The sequence below is a fragment of the Radiomyces spectabilis genome (genome assembly GCF_025331425.1).
Source record: "Radiomyces spectabilis strain NRRL 2753 chromosome Unknown BYT42scaffold_1, whole genome shotgun sequence".
Classification (NCBI taxonomy): Eukaryota; Fungi; Mucoromycota; class Mucoromycetes; order Mucorales; family Radiomycetaceae; genus Radiomyces; species Radiomyces spectabilis.
This window is the reverse complement of record NW_026251926.1, coordinates 1,816,415-1,836,250: the sequence shown is the minus strand read 5'-3', so window position 1 is coordinate 1,836,250 and position 19,836 is coordinate 1,816,415. Positions and strand designations below refer to the sequence as shown.

Below are 19,836 nucleotides of genomic sequence, written 5' to 3'. Positions count from 1 at the left end.
TTTTTTTTGGACAGCCCATTCTGATAGATCTTTTTGGGATTGCAGTTTGCCGAAATGAATGTTCATTTCAATGACCGCTTGCACTGAAAACGTCATCTCAGTGAAATTCTTTTTGAAGACAATGGGGGGGATTTCAACAAATTTTCTCTTCTCACACCAAACAACTGTTCACAAAGTTTTCAGTTAAATCTCGCAGCGATGAATCTGTCACCAGAAGAAACAGCTGCTTTCAAGCAATTTTTGCATCAATTGGTGTCCTCCATGTAAGTATTCGATCCTTTTTTTCTTGGCATGGGTACCAGATTTGTCCATCCTCCCCATCAATACAGTTTTTATATAAAAACTTCAAACATTTTCTTTAATGAATTCCATGGCTCATCTTATCACGCGTTTTCCGTTTGCTTTATCTATACTAGGCCCGACACCGAACCTGAAGCGTTAACCGACTACGTTTTGACTTTGCTGGATAATCCGATGCCTCGCGATGAACTCATCAATCTATTCAATGAAGAATTAAGCATTTTTTTGGATAATCGTACGTGTATAATTTATACAAAGCAACATCATTGGATAAAAACAAATGCTGATTTCTAATTGGATTTTGACTCATAGAAACGGAAACCACGGTTCAGAAAATATTCGAGGCATTGGACAGTAAATCCTATCTGCAGAGTAACGAACCTCAACCAACACCGACCTCATCGGAACAAAAACTAACATTGTCGCAACCACGACCGGAACCCACGGTCATTGCACCCAAAGACTCCACCGTCCCTGACCCTAAACCTACCTCGTCGGAAACGCGGTCCACGACCACACCTGCACCCACCGAGGATCGCTTCAAAGTTGAAAGTGATGACGAAGAAGATGACGACACGAATTTCAAACGCCGAAAAGGATCATTATCGGCCACCGACAGTCCCTCGAGCGTCCCAGCGGCATCCACCCAACCCGTGCCCTCCACCAAACGAAAATACACCAACGAAGAGTACGATGTGACCTCGAATGGGGAAAATGCGCGTTATACCAAACATATCCGATACGAAAACGGCAGCTCTACTAGCCCATCCAATCAGTCGCTCCCGCCTTTGCCTGGCCATTTGCGTCAAAGGCTCGGTAACCGGGTCGAATCAAACGCGTCTGTACCAAAGCAACGTTGTCCCGATTATGATCGTAAGTACGGTTTGCTTCTATTAGCAATGAAAAACAGCATGTTGACTCGTTGAAAACAATCACAGAGAAAGGATACTGCCTGCGTGGTGATTTTTGTCCTTTTGATCATGGCGAGGATCATATTGTGCAATACGTGGAGGAATTTCCTGGGGCGGTGGGAATCCCAGGCAGTCCAGGTGCCGCACCACCTAATTTCTTGCCAGGTAATTTGGTCTACTCTTTGGAAAGGAGTTTCTCTGAGTACATGAGACACTGATTGGTTTGTTACTAGGACAAGGAAACCAAGGATACGGTCAGGAAATGTATGCGGGACAAAACAATGGGGTACCGAACCCTCAGTGGCAGGGAATGTCTGCACGGGGAGGTGGAGGTCCGATGCGATCGATGCGTGGTGGCAGAGGCCGAGGTGGTCGACTAGGTGGCTCAGCTCCCTATACAACACGATATACCCGATCAAGCACCCGAATCGCCGTGGAGAACATTCCTTCCGACAAGTGCACCATTGATGCCGTCACCGAATACTTTCAGAAATTTGGCAATATTGTCGATATCTCTGTGCAACCGGAATTTTCACGGGCCCTTCTGCAATTTGAGAGACATTCCGAAGCATTAGCCGCCTACCAATCGCCCGAAGTCATTTTTAATAATCGTTTTGTAAAAGTATATTGGCAAAAGGTTGATAATGAAAAGGAGGAACCGAGAAAACGCGATACCAGCCCCGATCCCGAAGCGATTAAAGCCAAAGCAGAAGAATTAGCGAGACTACGTGAAGAACGTCGTCAAAAGCAGAACGAACAACTTCAAAAGGTGCTTGAACTGCAAAAGCAAAAGGAACAACTGCTACAACGACAAATTAAAGAACATAAAACGCTTTTGGAAAAATTGGAAAATTCAAAAAACATGAATCCCAAAGAACGTGAAGCCATTCTAGCCTCGCTGGCCAAGATTTCGGATTCAATTCAACATTCAAAGAACGCATCCGCCCAACCTGCTCCTGTCACCAAGGATGGATCGGATCAGAACGCTTCTTCAACCCCTACCACTGAGCCATCACAAACTACCACAACCGTGCCAGCATCAACAGCTGCTGCTGAAACATCATCGCAACCGTTATCGGCCGCCGATAAAAAAGCCGAGTTGGAAAAAATGAAAGCCAAATTAGCGACCCTCGAAGCGGTAAGTAGGCGATAAAGAAATGTGTAAGAAGATGATCGTGGATTTAATGTATTCGTAACATGATCGGACATTGTAGGCGAAAAAAGCGGCGGAATCAGGCAACTTCCGCGGAAGCTATCATGGACGGGGTCGCGGGGCCAGTTGGATGCGAGGTCGATCGTTCAATTTGGATAATCGAACCAAACCGACGGATGAGAATGCACCCAATGAAGAAACGAAACCAACCATCGATGAACCTCATGTAGATGCATTCCAAACCACAGAACAAGTAGGCAAGAACGAGGAGACTGTAACCGAAACTGTAGAAGAAACATCGTAAAAAAAATAAGGGGGGTTAGGAAAAGCTCATACAGGCTATGACTGAGAGAAATAAGAAAGCCTTATTCCACGCTTATCTAAAATTGTACATGTCATCACCACATTCTAAATATATTTGATCTTTTACAGACGTGTAAAGTTTTGGATTTTCTTTTTCTTTGTTTTCATCTCTGTTTCATCTTCAAAAGCACTGGATGATCAAATGTTTTGGATGGAGGGGTTGCAACCTAAAGAGGCTATTGACAATCCTTCTGCATATGGTCTAACACCGTTTCGGGCATTTTTACCGTGTTATGGATGCAATGACAACACACCGCTTCATTCTATTTATCCATTCCCCCACCAGGTAGGCTCACGAACCCTTGGCGTTTTAAACAATGAGGTAATACACAAGATGATATTCCTCTGATTCTTCTGACCAATTACATGATGTTCCAATGAAACAACCAGATGATTCAGGGTGTTTGTTTTCTCTTTATGACGAACTGGCTTTTTAAGGTAAGCCAAGTGGAGAATCCATTTCTGTAGGTGCTTCATATGCTAGTAGCATGGAATGAAAAAAGGATCGACGATACAGATACAATGATGATCGCTCAGTCTCAATACATCGTAGAACAAAAAGTAAATCTTCAGTTTGTTTATGAGATGAATGATTGTCCAATCGGTGGGATCTTGCCGCGATTTTCATGTAATGCATAACACATGCATCGCATTCAAAATTATGCTTTGCAGTTGATGATCCCAATGGTAACACCTGACGATCGGATTATCCTGGGGTTTGTGTTTCAAAATACCCATTCATTCTGCGATATGCGCAGTTTCCCTGAATCATTATGGGCGCAACATCATACGCAGATAAGAAGCTTTTCAGGGGGGCAAATGCTCATATTGGAACACATTCATCATGTCCAACTGGTCCAATGATGCAAGTATGTGCTGTAACTGATACAATAGATGATCGGTGCAAGTGAAGAAACAAAAGGAAGCGTGAAACTCATCAAAGGGAAGGAGACTGGATCCATTTTCCCAATGATCTCGGAAGATCCCTGATCGTTTACAAAGGATACAGTGACAAACGAGCAACAGAAAATAGAAAAAAAAAAGAAAGGGCAAGGTTCCCATACACTGACACCGGTCTTCGTAAGGACCTGTTACTGTTTTTGCGCATGTGTACTACTGTTTACTTTGACAAATCTACTTTTTGAGGAAAAGGCTGTACAAGGTGCTTGACATCATCCCCCATGAATTGATCATGACACAATTCACATCCTAAACTTTACCACAACTGACTGGTTTATTTTTTTTATTGCCACCGATGGCTCTAAAAAAAATTATAGCAAGGAAACAAGGGTATGTCGCATGTGCTTCAATTACGATTGCTGATCACAAAACGTGGCTAATAGGAGATGTCATAGGGAGAAAAAAAAGTGCACTATGGACATGGATACAATATTTGCGTATATTTTACTAAGTGACAAGACCTTTAGCAATGGATTGACCCAGTCGATGATCGCCTTTTATCTTTATTTCCTCTTCTACACAAAAGCATAGGGTACATCGGGCTCAACCATAGGAGTAAAATGAATCACTGAGGCTGTGAAAAGAGGGCATGTTTTTTTGGAAAGGGGAAGAAAGGGGGTGAGGCAGTGATCTTTATGTTACAGGGGTTATGGTTACTCAAGTATCGCCATAAGCATTGCAATAACAAAGCCAAGGGGCGAATAAAAAAGAAGGTTAAGGGGTTCTTTTTGCCCTGGTTTTTTTTTTCCCTTCCTCATCTCTCTGTTACTTTACAATGGATAAACAGGAGAGTTGAGAGAAGAACAGGGGTTCGACTGATTTTATTCAAAAGCCGGAAAAAGGCATCAGGTGTACTGTATAGATTCCGAGTTTGCCTTTTGCCACCGTTGGAAGGAAAAGAGACCAATGATGCTGATCACTTTTGTATTGCAGGAAAACGGAATTCAAAAATCGTAAAGGCGGCAAAATCCAACCTGTGGTCCAATTTCATGTGACAGAAGCTTTTTCTTTTTCGGTTTTTGGCTCAATCCTTTTCCAACCACCCTTGGGTTCGACGCCAAAGGAAGAGTCAAAGGATGCGCTTTGACCTTGTCGCTCTTTTTTTTTCTGTACCCTTAAAAATCGGCCGTACCGATTCCTCACACCTCAAAGAGGGTGGGTCCATAAGGATAATCATACATCTTAATCAATATTGCCGAGCAGAATGTCGTTACGATAGATTTCCTAGTGGCAATGATGGTTTCTATTCCCTTTCTTTTTTTTCTTTTACTGCCTTGGTCGTGTTTGCAACTGCACGTACATCATCATGGCGCCAGTTTGATTCTTTTTCATTCATAAGAAAATCTGTTAAGTTTACGTTGATTGATCACACTACCTAGCAACCCAATGAATAGTAGTGAGGAAAAAGGTTACAGAATCAATCCAAAACAAAATGACGTGGTGACCATAAAGAGTTGTCAACAGTGTGAGTTTTCTCTCGGGTACTTCCACACCGGATTTCTGCTCGACGTGGTCATCAAATAAGGGGGGAATCGAGTTAGAAAGGGATGATAGATCCAACGTCAGCCCAAGTTTTAGGGAGTGGATCAAGAGGCAAAAGCCCAAAAGCAAGTGGTCCAGGTGCACAGACAAGCGTGAGTTTCGTGGTAGGATGCCAAGGACCCGTTTCTTTCTGACCTTACACTGGGTCAACTCTGGTACAGTACGGTAGGCCAAATAATGAATCAGACATGTGTGATGGAGGAACAAAACATCTCAGAGCCCTTCTTTTTTTTTTTCTTGGCTAATGAAATGCAGCGCCATCCGTCTTGATTTATTATAGGCGATGATAATAGAAGAACCACTTTTTTTCACGTTCTTGAACGGGCACGTTTTCTTTCCTTTTTGATAATGCAGGGCGTAAAGAAAAAAAAAGTTTGCGGTGCATATTATCCACGTTTTTCTTTTTTTATTTTTCGCATCAGTGCGTCTTTAACCTGACGAAAATTGATACCACCATGGAGGCTACACAAGCTCCCCGTCAATTGTTTGGATTGACCCCCGAGCTTCCTCAATAGTCATTTCCACTTTTTTTTTCGTTTTTCTCCTGAAGTTTATAAATACTACGGCATGTCAACAGCGATTTCTCATTTCTTTCTTTTTCACCCCATCTCTTCTCTTTGGCTCTTTGTCCCTTGCCGTTTTTCTTTTTTTTTTCTTGTTACTTGTTTCTAGTTCTTCGGTTTCTCGCTATTTTCCATCATGCAAACTACTGAAGCTGTACTATCAATCAAAGACGCCGCAGGAAGACAAATTAATCTTTTGAACGATTCGCATCCTCCTTCAGCGAACAATGTGCCAATTGTAGGAAGACGCAAGTATCATTGTCTTGAACCCGGTTGCAACAAGAGCTTCACCACGAGGTAAAAATTGTTTAAATCCTCCTTTTTTTTGTACCCTTCCTACCTATGCTTGCCTTTTTTTTTAATTGACATGTCAATAACCATAACAATTGAAAACTGACGGTGAACTTTAATAGTGGCCACCTTGCACGACATAACCGTATTCACACCGGCGAAAAAAATTTCCAATGCCTGCACCCGGGTTGCCCGTCCCGATTTTCTCGTCAGGATAATATGATGCAACACTATCGAACTCATTTATCACCAAAGTCCCGTAAACATCACGCTCAACAACAACAGCAGCAACAACAACAAAATCATCATCAACAACAGCAACAGCCACTGTCATCCTATGCATTATCGAATCGTAAAATCGGCAAAGGTCTCGTTTCCACCGGACTTCATCCGAGATCCGAGACAATGGCCACCATTCAAACCCGAACCAGAAGAGCCATGACTTTACCTTCGTCATTCGATCCGTATCCCGTTCGTCCATATCCCTCGCGGTGTGACAATTATTCTCCCTTGAATAATTCATGCTGCTCATCACCTACAAGTTCCCCTACTCTCATGGAAGGGGGCGATTTTCATTATGCCACCCACCGCATTACGCCAGAGACATTGACATTACCCAAGCCCAAAGCTATGGAGATCACAAACCAACCTCCCCGCATGGTCGTGCGACCTCAACGAGCCCTGTCTACATCTTCCATTTCGTCCTATTCTTCGAGTGGCAGTTCTTTTTTCCCATCCCCTCTGTTGCAAGCCCATGCTCCAACCTGGCCACAGCAGCATCAGCAGCAGCAAGATGTCCCTATTTATCCTTCGTCGATGTTTAAACCTTCGCAGCCATCTCCGGCTCCAAAGCACCCTTCCGAATTTACGCCCATACCATCGATTCACGATCTTTTGCAATTGGCCACCGTTGTCAGCACCTTTGGTTAATCGCGTCCGTGATGTTTTTTTCTCACTTTTTATCGATCGTTATCTTTGCTTTCTTCTTTTTCTTTTTCCTTATGTGATCCATTTCTGGCTCCATCCTCATTGTCATTCATTCTCAGTTACGTATGCGGCCGTTCTCACTACTCCAACCCAAAAAAAAAAAAAAAAAAAAAAAAAAAAAACCCACATAAGCCCTTGCCTACCACACGTACATCAAGCCGGTTTGTACTCTATGTCCGTGTAAATCTGTATCATATTGCTGCCTTTTGAATTTTTTTTTCTGGTTCCTTTTTTTTCCAGTTTCTGTATACTTTGATCCTTTTTCTTCTTTTTCTTTCAAGCTTAACATATGCAAGACAACCTTTTTTTTTTAACTTCCTCCCTATTTGTTCTTACTGTTTATTTGCTTTTTTTTTCTATGTGTACACATTTTCTTTTTTATTTACTCTTTTGTCCTTTCCGTATCTATGGGTAGATTCCCTTACAAGCCGTAAGAACCCCACAAAAAGTTGAATATATAGATTCATTCTGAAAAGCAAAATCTCCTAAAAAGAAAAGCATCTCTTTTTGCCAATTGACAAACTGTAATAAGGTTCAACCTGATTGAGGGTCGCCGATCTATGCAACTGGACTTATGACAAAGGGTTGTATGTGCGTTTCAATGCTGTGGGTGATCCCTTTGAAGACCTAAAATAACATAAATAAATAGAAACCCAAAAAAATTTTCAACCACAGTCTGGACTCGACCCTGATGGTGGCTCTTTTGTGCCACCATCATGTTAAGGGACAGAATGTGGAGAAGGGTTTAGCCTAGTTGAACCGTTTCAGGGGTCCACCCAAAACCAACAAGCATGAATCACCCCAATCCCAGTGCTTTTGTTTACTTCGGCCAAGAACCTTAAAAAGTTAATCATCATAAGGACACCTTCCACAACTACATTATCAAAACCAAGACAACAACAACAACAAATATACTAACAACAATAATAAGTGCGCAAATCTTTCCCTCCTAGATTTACAATTCCCCCTGGCTTGACTCCCCAATCCGCTCCAAGATCTCGCTTTTCTCTGTCATGAGCGATGAAACCGACACTATGGATACACTGCCTCGTTTCATTGCAACTGAGTCACTGTAGACGGGTCATCTTTTCCCTTTTAGCCTTTTTTTTTAATTGTTACTTCAAATGACTGGGCGCATTATGAAACAATGTTTTCCACATATAAGCCTCGGACAGCAAGAGTTCGACATCTTTTTCGGACCATCCTTGCGTTGGCAATTGCTGTAGAAATATCATGACTCCCTGTAGAACATTTTTTTTAAGTTTAGTAAAATCAAAACAACATCATGATGCATCCCGATGCCAACCCTCACGGTCCTAAAAAACTTGAAACCTCCTTTTTTTTGACCTTCCTTTCCCTTTCTTTCTTTTCTTCTTTTGACTGACCTGAAAGTCCAGCTTTTGCAATTGTTCCGACCATTTGACCAGAAACGCCGCGCATACGTAGACGTGAAACTCCGAAAACCCTTCCGATGATCCTTCCGCCAAGTACGTATCCCACATACGAATAATACTCTTCAGAGGAAGTTCTCGCATCAACAGACAGTTCATCCACCGGAAAGCAAATTGAATAAACTCAATTCCCTCATTTTGCAAATGGTTTGTCAAACGTGCTACAAAAAAAAAAAAACCATGGTCGTTAACCGTGAGCAACCGACTTTTTTTCTTCCCCTAGCATCATCCATGCTCCGGATGTACTTGCCATCAATACGACACACCAACTCCTTTAATGTCACGATCTGTCGCTGAATTCCCGGTTGCGCAAAGGTATAATTATCCTATGCAACGGTTTCTCTTGAGTATGCCTCCATCGTTTTTCTCCCTTCGTGTCAATACGCACCTGAATGCCATCTAGTAGTTTGGAAAGGCACCAAAAACTATCTGCCTCGATCACTGATAGGATCGAAGGATCCAACTGACTCACATCATAATCTTCCGGATCTTCATCTGTTGGATTTTCGGTCAATGACTCGCCGCTTTGCTGCCACAGCCTGAATGGCTTCCAATTTTTACCTATATACGCAGCAAGAAATACTTCAAAAATGGGTGTCACAAGGTCATTGATGCCTTGTACATATCCACTTGCAGGATGCCGTATTGCCCATTGATAAAGGATGCGTTCCAAGCACTAGAACCGAAGGTTACCACATAGTTTATGCCAAATATCTATGTAGTTATCTCATGTTACCAACTGAGTAGCTTCGTATTGATATAAAGGAACACCGGGATTGGTTCGGGGTATATCGATATGTATCTATAGCAAAGACACGATTGGTTTACTCATGGCGTACTGTAAGAGACTTGTACCCGCGTCTTACCTGATGCCATAAGGCTTGATCCAACCCAGCTATTCCTCTTGCGTACGATGCAGCTACACTGTCCGAATATTCTTTTCTCTTCCTTGCTAATGTGGCTACACGTCGCGCTGAATTACATGGAAGATAACCCTGATAAATTCAGTCACATCTTTGCTCTCGGATAAAAAATGGACATATCCAACCACTTTGTACGATGAACTTACCAGTAATAACTGCCATGCCATCAAACGAAATTCTTTTGGTATTCCACTCCAACTGAGTGCTCGTAATGCCACTGCCCACGTTGTGATTCAGTATTCCAGCCCAACCGAGAGTGTTGATAGCACCTTCTCCCCCCCCTTTTTTTTTTCCTTACCGAGATCCACATTGGTGTTTGAGAGAACCTCTTTGAATTTATTCGTTCGGGCTGAATCCAACGTGTCTTCCGGATTGGTATATAATAGGATATTGGTCGGATCTACACATCCCATCAGCATTGTGCTTTTAACTAAGGGTCTTTCGTTTTTACCGTTCAATATACTATCGAGATGATCTTTCATGCCACGAGGATTAGCTGGTTTAGCTGGTTTAGGGGAAACCTTTGAAACGGTCGGTGTCTCTGTCGGACTAGCAGCGTCTGAAGAAGTTGAAAGGGGCTGATTCGGTTCCGAGTTGGTGATTTGGGGTGGTTCACGAACAGTAGCGTATTCTAGCGTATCATTCCATTCATCGTTAGTATCCATGAGAAAGGCGTCGAATGATTTGTGAGTAGAAGATAAGGAGCGTTGATGCTGCGTTAAAGGTGAAGGTCGTTTGGGCGATGGTGATTTTTTGGAAGAATACGATTTGAAAGCCTGAATGCCCGGCAAAGACAACGCGGAAGACGAATTGGAAGGATACTGACAAGGTAGCATAGCGATGGGTGCGTTTTTATCTCCGGGACGATGACTTGTCACTAAGCTCGTATAGTTGTATCGTGCACCAACCAGTATCGGTGGTTTGCTGCCGCTTTCATTCTCGGTGGAACTCACTGAAGAGCGTGGAACGATACTAACACTATTCGTTCAGTTATTTTCCCAACCATTCCAACGTCAATTTTCATCCAAAGTGGATTCAATGCTAAAGGGCTTGCAGAAGGACCGCTTACCTTCCTGGCAATTTCGCACCTCTACGTCGCCAAAAAGATCTAAATCCCAAAATGTTATCAAGGAATGTTCAGTGGTATCCTATCTACGCTTGGTAATAGCTCACTTTGGAGGATTATCTATGAAAAAGCCCAATTTATGCTGTGAGTAATTCCAATCAAGAAAGAATTCATCCAATGTGGACGTAGCGTTAACAACAGTATACTTTATCTACTGAATAGTATAGGCAGAATAAAGACAAGAATAGTTTGGGTAATCCTTACGTTCTTCCATCAAGGGACAACGCTTTTTGACAGTGAACCAACTGATAACCGAATTTGAGGAAGAGTGTCGCTGTTGGAATCGGTTTCGCTCCGCAATTCCCCATTCGAATTTGCGTGATCAATTGCTGACGTAACAAACCGAGCTTCATCGTTTAAAACGAAGCAATTCAAAAAATATATGGTCACTCAGATGAAATGTGTCAGCGATAAGTGCTCTATTGAGACAGTCGATGTTGCGATTGTACTGGTTGTTTCTTGCTCTATCGGACAATTCCCCATTCTTTCGCTGTCAACAGAGGATTCTAGAGCCCACGACTTTTTTGGATGCCATGCCTACTATGTCAACAGCTGCCATGTTACCGAATCATTGAGCAATTGTACATGCTGAATATAGTTCGATTCATGCTCCCTGAATATTGCCTTGTATACAGATGTCCCGCATCATTCCCGTCGATACATGACAATATGTATTCAAGTACCGTCTTAACATGCTTCCTGAATATAATTTCCTGATTGAGATTGATAAGCTGCTGTTGACTGGGGACGTATACAATCGTGTCAGCGTACAGATAGAGTCAGGGTTGATGCTCATGGTTGATTTTGTGTCCTTGGCGGAATACTACTGTCAGAAACTAATTAGGCATAGTTTTGCAACTCTCTTTTTTGCGGTCTTTGAGGATATCATCATGCAGGTTTCACTTACAGTGCAATATCTGTTTTATTCTTTGCAAAACCTGGTCTTCAGAATAACACATAAAATTCCCATGTGGTGGCCAGAGATACAAAGTCTCTTGGCTGACATGATTCTGTTCAACCAAGAATCCGTGCAAAGCATGCAAATATTAGCGCTCCATTCTCAGTTGGTTGGAAGCAGGTTGCTGCTGACAAACCGAAATGTTGAAATTTTTGGTCCGATGTTCCCGCTTACTCATATTGTGTGGGTTTCCTTTTTTAACTTTTTTTTTCTTTGCCTTTATCGCTTCTTTGCCCCACACAAATGTCGAATCCAGTAAAGCATAAGCAGGCACGGAGACGACTTCGACAGCTTGGAAAAACCTTGTCAGGCACAACAACCGGTTGGTCCGACTCGGAAGAAGATGAGCTTCTTCAAGAAGGTACATGCCATCGATTCTTGAGATTCCGTCAACGAGACTGACAATGCGGTATTCCCTTTTTTTTTCTCAAGTCGGGATCAAGTCCGTTCGTATTGGCGACGTCGTCATGCCAGTGACTCCTCCGACACACCCGGAATTGGTACCGGAACATACACAACCTTTTTATGAAGGGTCGCAGGTACGCTGTGTCTTTGGATCAAAAAGAAGACGCTTATCAGATGGGTTAACAAGGGATAAATTAGGAAATTTTGAGGCATTTAAGATGGTAGGATCTCCGATCACCTATTTTTTAATGGTATTCTAACAATATGACCATCATCAAAAGGATTATGCAGAAAGATAAAGTAAGATCAACTTACCTTCAGGACGTTAAATATGGGGCAAAAACTCATCCACATTCATGCAACGGTAGTTGCATCAAGATATCTTTCTAATAGGTCCGCCAGGACCCTTGCGTCGAGATTTAGTCATGAAATATGCAGAAATGACTCAACGCGAGTAAGTCAAGCCGACCATCGTTAGCTGAAGTTGTCTCAACTCTCATGTTTCTAACGGAGCACCCGTTTTTAGGATCGAGTATGTCGCTTTATCCAAAGATGTGACTGATGCTGACCTCAAGCAACGACGTGAATTGCGCAATGGGACTTCGTTTTATGTGGATCAGGCAGCTGTAAGAGCAGCCATTCACGGTCGTATCCTTGTACTAGATGGCATTGAGAAAGCCGAACGTAACGTGCTGCCTATTTTAAACAACCTGTTGGAGAACCGCGAAATGTCACTGGATGATGGTCGCTTTTTGACCTCCAAGGATATCAAGGATACGCAGCTCACCAAGTTTGAAAAAGTGAGCGACCGATTTCTCGTATTTGCTTTGGGTAAGAAAGACGATGTACGCTCAAATTATATGTCGCCATCTTATAACGTGTGTGACCTAGGTCTACCTGTACCTCCTTATGTCGGTTATCCACTTGATCCTCCGTTACGTTCTCGGTTCCAAAGTCGAGATATCAAAGCGCCTGGATTCCAAAGCCAAGTGGATCAGATGCTTGTACTGACGAACAACACCGTACCGAGATCATTGATTGAACGACTGGTCTCGGTGAGCTTACTGCTGGGCGTCAACGTAGATAAAGTCGCCGCTCGTGACATCGATGTACCTGAGTTTCCCATGACCATTGAGAGTCTATCCAGCTTGCTGGTGCTCTTGCATCATCTCCATCCTCGTTTCTGTTTAGACCTATTGTATCCTTACCCTCTTCTGCCTACTTGTACGCTTGAACAATTGAGCGTCATTGAAGCAGCTTATCGACGTTTTGGTATTAAAACCGAAGTGGTGACCGCCGATCAAGAAGCTCGCCAGACCTTCTCTGGTTACCGACTCGCCGATATTGCACGTACAGGATATGGTGAAGTATCCGTCGACGGCTACCATCGAGTTCACAAGGCCATTGCCACATTTTCACATGATCTTCAATCACCCCAAGGTGTGCCGGTGTATACTGGTCCCAACGAATTCAGTCCCGCCGAATTCTTTGTTGAAACACCGTATCACAAGGAAATCTTTTCGTCCATGGTCTTGATTCATGCTGGTGGTCATGATATTTGCCTTTTAGGTACTCAAAAAGGCGTGGGCAAATCGGCTCTGGTTCGACATTGTAAGTTTTCTTTTTCATGCTACAACGGGCCGCGTATCGTTCCATAATGTTTGGCTCACTGAGACGCACCATCATCTAGTTGCCAGAAACCTGGGCTATACTCTCGACTATATTCCATTGTACCGTGATATGTCGTCCAGAGACTTGTTACAACGTCGTTCAACTTCGCCTACCGGCGACACTGTCTGGGAGGTACTCTATGCCGCAAAAGAAAATCAATTGGTCTATTAAAGAGGATAGAATGCTGAGCGGTTCTTTTTTTCTTCACAATGACAGAATTCACTTTTGGTGGAAGCAGCCATTCACGGCAACATTGCTGTACTCGACGGGATCGATGCTTTATCGTATGGTACACTCAATACGTTGCAACGGTTGATGTCTGATCGTGAGACGCAACTACCGGATGGCACGCGTTTGATCAATGCTCGCCGATATGCGAAATTGCAAAAACGATCCAAACTTAGTGCAGAAGAACTTGAACAAAAACGACTCGTACCAATCCATCCATCTTTCCGAATTATTGCTTTGGCCCGAGCTGGTAACAGTAACGGTCAATCCGATGGTCGAAGTGCAGCTTGGCTCACCGCGGAAATTCTGTCCATGTTCCATTTCATTGTCGTCGATTCTTTGCCGTCCAAGGTTCGCGTGAAAGAATTTATGGCATATTTGCCCTGGTGACTGAATTGAATTTCTATAGGAAGAGCAAGAGGTGCTAGAGTGTCTGTCTCCTGGTGTGGATGAAGCATTGTTAAGACAGCTTCTGACATTTGCTCGCGGACTGCGTCAGAACAAAGATGAAACGGTTCGTGTTTTGTCCAGTGCTCTGTCCACTCGTCAGTTGATCCGTATTTGCCGTCGTCTTGCCTACTTCAAGAATGAAAGTCTTTACAAGGCTATTCATAAAGCGGCGCTGTCCCGTTTCATGCCTGCCATGGTCAGACAAGCGCTGGATGAACTGATGATAGCAAATGGCATTTATCCTGCCAAAGTAGATAAAGATTTTGAAAATGTAAGTGACAAAACCTTTTTTTCATTATTAAGGAAATCCTTGCTTGCTCCTTATATTAACGCTTGGATTCTGCAGCTCCGCATAGAAGTTTTTCCTTCCAGAGAGAACCCTCAAGAAATCCGCATCGGGGATGTGGTCGAGCCGGTCTTCAAGGGTGCCGACCCCATGATGGTTCCCAATGTGGTGTTCCATGAAAATCCCGCTCATACCGAAATTCTCAGAGAGATGCTAAAGGACTATCAGCTCGGTACAGTTCATGATCTGATGTTGACCTTTTCTTTTTGGCCGAGGGTGATACTTATTGTTCTTTTTGAACAGGCGACCACCTTCTTCTTATTGGTAACCAAGGTGTCGGCAAGAACAAGTTGGCCGATTACTTCTTGCAGTTGCTGCAGTTACCTCGTGAATATATCCAATTGCATCGTGATAGTACGGTGCAAAGCTTGACCACCACCCCGGCTATTCGAGAGGGTGTTTTGGTGTTTGAAGATAGCGCTCTGATCAAGGCAGTTCGTGATGGTAATCATCTTACCACTGTTGGCTGATAAATGGGTTGCTTATCTGCTTGTGCTCTGATGTTTAGGTACCATTCTTGTCGTGGATGAAGCCGATAAGGCACCCACTTATGTGACGGCCGTGCTAAAGAGCTTGATCGAAGACGGTCAAATGGTGCTCGGCGATGGTCGTCGTATTGTTTCAAAAGAGTCGGACATGCAAGAGGGTGGGCAATATATTGTCGTTCATCCAGTAAGTATTTCTAATACCACGTTTATGATATTAATGGCTGACGCAGTGTCTCGCATAGAATTTCCGCATGATTGTTTTGGCTAACCGACCTGGTTCGTTGGGATTAACGGATTGCTTGTTCTATAACATTTAAGCTCACGTTTGATGTTTACAGGTTATCCTTTCCTCGGTAACGATTTCTATCGTGAAATTGGCGACGTTTTCAGCTGGTAATTAATTGGGTTCAATGGCCCTAAAGTGAGAGAAATCATGAACTCAAGTTGGCATATTCTTTTCTTTTTAAACATAGTCATGCAGTTGACAATCCAGATATGGCGTCCGAGGTAGGTCATACACTAATAGGATGCTGCACAGTCCTAATGACATTAGTATTTCTACATGATCATAGTTGTATCTTTTGAGAAAATATGGGCCTAATGTACCTGAGGATCTCCTGGAAAAGTTATCAGCTGCTTTTACAGATTTGCGCAAGCTTACCGACGAAGGGCAAGTAGTATGATGTTTTAATGGTGAACGTCCATGGCTAATCGTTAAGTTTAGCTTGATATCCTACCCTTACTCCACCCGCGAATTGGTGAACATTGTTCTGCATTTGCAGGTAAAAATTGAGCAAGGACATGTTATTACCTGACGGCGCGCTAACATTATAATCAACCCCAGAACTATCCGGGAGAAGGCATTTCCAAGATTCTGCAGAATGTCTTTGACTTTGATCAGTACGACAAAGCGTCCAAGGAACTTCTCATCGAGGTCTTTGAGAAGCACGGAATTCCCATCGGCTTGGACTCGGAATTCAGTATGAATCTTGGTACCATTGTCGAACTTGGACAGCCTGTCTTAACCCAACGTTGGTCTCGCGTGAGCCATTCCAAGCTGTTACGATGCAAAGTCGAGGTTGAACACATCGCTGTTCGGGTAGGATTAATCACTTTTGATTCCGTCGTTTCATGTAAAACTGAAAGCCAATGATTCTCCAGGGCGGTTGGGATCTTGACCTCAGCAACGAGTGGAAAAAACTCGATCGTAAGGAAGGAAGATCGACGGTATTCTCGGAAGAATTGTATCATTTCGACATTCCTACTCGTGGAGAAGCTTTGGACATTGCCGCAATGGATGACGGAACTCTATTTGCTATTACTACCAACCCTGTAACGCTTCATCGAGTGGATCCTCGACATCAATCCGTTCAAAGTTTGGACCTTTACGAATATTTTCCGTTGCAAAGAGGTACATTGATAAAAAGGATTTCATTGCATGTCCACGGCTATTCATCGCTTGCTTCACGTAACAGCTCCTCCTAGACTTCGTATTGCTACGATTCGTTCCGCTGGTCGCGTCAAGTATCTTGCACTGCATAATCCCGGAAACAACGAATTACTGTGCTGCGATTTTGAAAAGAACACAGTGGCTTCGGTTGTGGTACGTTACTCAAGAAACACGCTAGATTTCTGGAACTGCGATTCTCACTGTCATTGATCTAGATCCGAGGTTTGGAACCGGTAAAATCCATCATGTGCAGTCAATTGGGCTCCAGTGGTGTGCTTGGTAAGTTATATGGAGTTCTTGAAGCAATAACGCGATAAAAGTAACTGACCTGCTTCTTCTTATCACCCACAGTGTTTTATCAAGAAGATCATGCCAATATCGCAGTTCTAGATTTTAACACTTCAAAGCAGTATACCATTACTCTTCCTACTCGAAGTAAGTATATTGAATGATGACATACGACCCTTGATATCATTATCTGTCTTACACTTCTTCTGCAATCGATTTATAGTTAGCCAACTATTTGTGACAGAGCACCATCTGTGGTTGGCTCGCGGTAGCCGCGATGGAAACCTTTACATGCTTTATCCGGATCCTGAGTCTCCCAACGACGGCATTCCTACCGTACTTGAAAATATTGAAGTGCTGGGTCAAAATGGCCAGGAAATTGATACTTTTGAGCGCATCTTTGGTCAGGAATATGGCCCTGGCCTCAAGTTTGCTCAGAATAGCCGACCAGAAAATGTTTGCTCCATGGTTCACGGGTATTCGCATCAAAACTTGTTGCAAGACAAATCAACCGTGGACGTATTCTCTTACATCGATGGGGCTCGTGCCAATAAAGAATACCCACAAAAGGTGAAGGGAGCAGCATGCTATTTACGAGGAACCAATCAATTGGTGCTCATTCCTCCACCCACGGTAAGCATTGCGAAGCACCAATGAATGTGCTCCTCTGTATTGATCCACTGTTATTCTTTGCAGGATGGCCGCGCCGAAACAACGCTGGATATCGTCAATCCAATGTCTCATCAGATCTGGCGTATCCGAATGCCCCTTGCCCTATCAAACAGGGCTGACTCGTAAATATTTTAATTTCTTTTCACGTCTGACTAGTTACTGACATTTTTTTTTCCAGCGATGTTCCAATGACGAGTTTTGCTCAATTCCAGGTGGAGCGTGATGTCGCCAGTATGTGTGAGCTGAGCAATGGACGACTTGTGACGATGGATAATGCAGGTACCGTGAGAGTTTGGCAAGTCAATCCCGCGGAACTTCATAAATCGGCCCAAGTGTGGACCCAAATGGTCGGAGTGGATGAAAAGGTGTTGTCGGTAATCTACGAAACGGATCAAGTAAGTTTGACATGCATGATGAACAGCTCCTGTTGGCTTCTTTTTTGTAACCACAATGAAATAGGACACACTCCCTGGTTCGTCCAACGAGGATGATGATGTGAACAGTGGCGCTGCATGCAATGGTGGTGACGGTCATGGCTCCGGCGGATCGGCTGGCACCGGTGAAGGAGGGGAAGCAAGCGAAGGCAGCGGTAAAGGTGATGGCGACAGTGGTGCCGGAGGCGGAGGCGGAGGCACCAACGGAAGTGGAGGTCGAATGAATGAAGACGGTCGTGAAGAAACGACTTTTGAAGATATTGAGAACCTAAAGCTCGTAAGTAAAAGAATCTTTCATATGCTCCCGTCCTCTCGCTTCTCTTATATACTTAAAACCATGTTAGAAAACGGCAGACGATCAACCGCAGGCGGTTAGTGAAGCTCAAAAGTAAGCATTTAATTGGATCGACGGATTTGATAAAACGATTGACGTTTACTTTTTTTTTTTTTTTGGTTCTTCACAGAGAAATGCATGATCATGCCATGGAAAAGCTCCTGGGAAAGATTCAAATGACGCAAGGCGACTATCAGGTGTGTATTTGTGGCAATAACCGTCTCCAATTGACCAGTTGAATTAAAAATTTATTGTAGGTTTTCCAAACATACATGGATAATGTTCGCCGAGAGGTGCGAGAGTTGCGCGTTATTCTTGAAGGTGTTGAAGCCAAAAATAAGGAGCGCGTGTGGCTGAAGAACCAAGCTTCAGGCGATTTGGACGATACCAAAATGTAAGTGTTTCAATGCTTTGATTCCCTAGAAGTTTCAATTAGGAGGAGGTTGAAAGATTATTAATGCTAACCATGGATGCCATTGGCCGATTGAACAGTATTGAGGGCTTGACTGGTGAACGAGCTATTTATAAAAAACGAGGCGAGGATGATCCCGAGGTTGGTTTATTCCAAGATAAACCCAAACGAATGGTATTTGTATTTGATCTTTCTGCAAGGTAAGACAGATTGGGTTAGCCATCTTTTATATTATGGTACGGAAAAATGGTAACTGATGCATGATATCGGTACCCAGCATGTTCCGCTTTAATACGCACGATCGACGTCTGGAACGTTCGATGGAAGTGGCACTCATGTTGATGGAGGCTTTCCGAGGGTTTGAAGAGAAATTCGCGTATAAAATTGTTGGCCACAGTGGCGATGGGGCCAATATCGAATTCGTGAAACCCGGCAATTATCCAAAGACGGAAAAAGATGAATTTGACATTATCAGTAAAATGAAAGCTCATTCTCAATACTGTCTCAGTGGAGGTATGTTTCCATAGCAAGTGAACAATAGGATATCTTCAAGATAAGACTCACATCATCATTTCATTCCTATACAGATAACACACTTGGTGCCGCCTCTTATGCGGTTAAAGAAATTGTAAATGAAGAAGGCGACGATTACTTTGTGGTTGTCCTTTCAGATGCCAATATTGCTCAGTACAATATTCAGCCAAACGATATTGCCCGAAGTAAGTGATAGGTTAGCGTTGAACAAGCTCAGTCGACTGACGTATTATATTAGTCCTCAAATCGGATGATCGTGTTACTGCCCAGATGATTTTCATAGGCTCAATCCAGAATCAAGCAGAGCAGTAAGTACCTTTTTAGCCATAAACTCGTTTGCTTGCAAGTAGCCTAACTAAAGCACCTTTTTTCAGATTGAAGAAAGCACTTGGTAGCCATGCACATATTTGTGTTGAAAACAGCCAACTGCCAAAGATCATGAAATCATTATTCTTGTCCTCCATGATCAAATCCTAAAGTCCGTATAACCGTAGAATGTTAAAAATTGTATTTGTAGAGTAAGTTACCATGTCGAGTTAATTTATCTGACATTTATACATTTGTGCCATTTTCATACCATTGACTACATCTATATC

General features: G+C 43.1%; 4 protein-coding genes across 4 annotated transcripts; 3 read left to right on the top strand and 1 right to left on the bottom strand.

Moving 5' to 3' along the window:
- Nucleotides 1-131: 131 nt before the first annotated feature.
- On the top strand, nt 132-2,801 carry BYT42DRAFT_552683 (uncharacterized protein). Its single transcript, XM_051566406.1, has 6 exons — nt 132-263; nt 417-535; nt 613-1,173; nt 1,239-1,376; nt 1,445-2,349; nt 2,426-2,801. Exons 1-6 carry the CDS (start codon nt 199-201, stop codon nt 2,666-2,668), a joined length of 2,031 nt encoding a protein of 676 aa, XP_051428456.1. The 5' UTR covers nt 132-198; the 3' UTR covers nt 2,669-2,801.
- Nucleotides 2,802-5,800: 2,999 nt separating this feature from the next.
- Nucleotides 5,801-7,185, top strand: BYT42DRAFT_641030 (uncharacterized protein). The gene is made up of 2 exons (XM_051572542.1): nt 5,801-6,089; nt 6,206-7,185. The coding sequence occupies exons 1-2, from the start codon at nt 5,929-5,931 to the stop codon at nt 7,011-7,013; spliced, it is 969 nt and encodes a 322-aa protein (XP_051428455.1). The 5' UTR covers nt 5,801-5,928; the 3' UTR covers nt 7,014-7,185.
- A 555-nt stretch (nt 7,186-7,740) lies between these two features.
- Nucleotides 7,741-10,923, bottom strand: BYT42DRAFT_641029 (rab-GTPase-TBC domain-containing protein; the record flags this gene model as incomplete). Its single annotated transcript, XM_051572541.1, has 12 exons — nt 7,741-8,311; nt 8,456-8,682; nt 8,772-8,847; nt 8,910-9,016; nt 9,083-9,197; nt 9,258-9,323; nt 9,388-9,516; nt 9,591-9,661; nt 9,743-9,844; nt 9,896-10,422; nt 10,514-10,552; nt 10,775-10,923. 12 exons carry the CDS (start codon nt 10,921-10,923, stop codon nt 8,186-8,188), a joined length of 1,734 nt encoding a protein of 577 aa, XP_051428454.1. The 3' UTR covers nt 7,741-8,185.
- Nucleotides 10,924-11,771: 848 nt separating this feature from the next.
- On the top strand, nt 11,772-19,717 carry BYT42DRAFT_609680 (AAA domain-containing protein; the record flags this gene model as incomplete). Its single annotated transcript, XM_051571298.1, has 33 exons — nt 11,772-11,889; nt 11,961-12,067; nt 12,302-12,387; nt 12,460-12,764; nt 12,825-13,544; nt 13,624-13,736; nt 13,821-14,183; nt 14,242-14,553; nt 14,629-14,800; nt 14,872-15,072; nt 15,137-15,300; nt 15,359-15,392; nt 15,455-15,509; nt 15,590-15,623; nt 15,689-15,790; nt 15,836-15,898; nt 15,961-16,215; nt 16,278-16,527; nt 16,592-16,719; nt 16,782-16,845; nt 16,918-17,001; nt 17,078-17,487; nt 17,551-17,648; nt 17,705-17,921; nt 17,986-18,237; nt 18,305-18,348; nt 18,425-18,491; nt 18,552-18,688; nt 18,787-18,906; nt 18,984-19,219; nt 19,294-19,425; nt 19,479-19,548; nt 19,615-19,717. 33 exons carry the CDS (start codon nt 11,772-11,774, stop codon nt 19,715-19,717), a joined length of 5,616 nt encoding a protein of 1,871 aa, XP_051428453.1.
- Between the last annotated feature and the right edge of the window lie 119 nt (nt 19,718-19,836).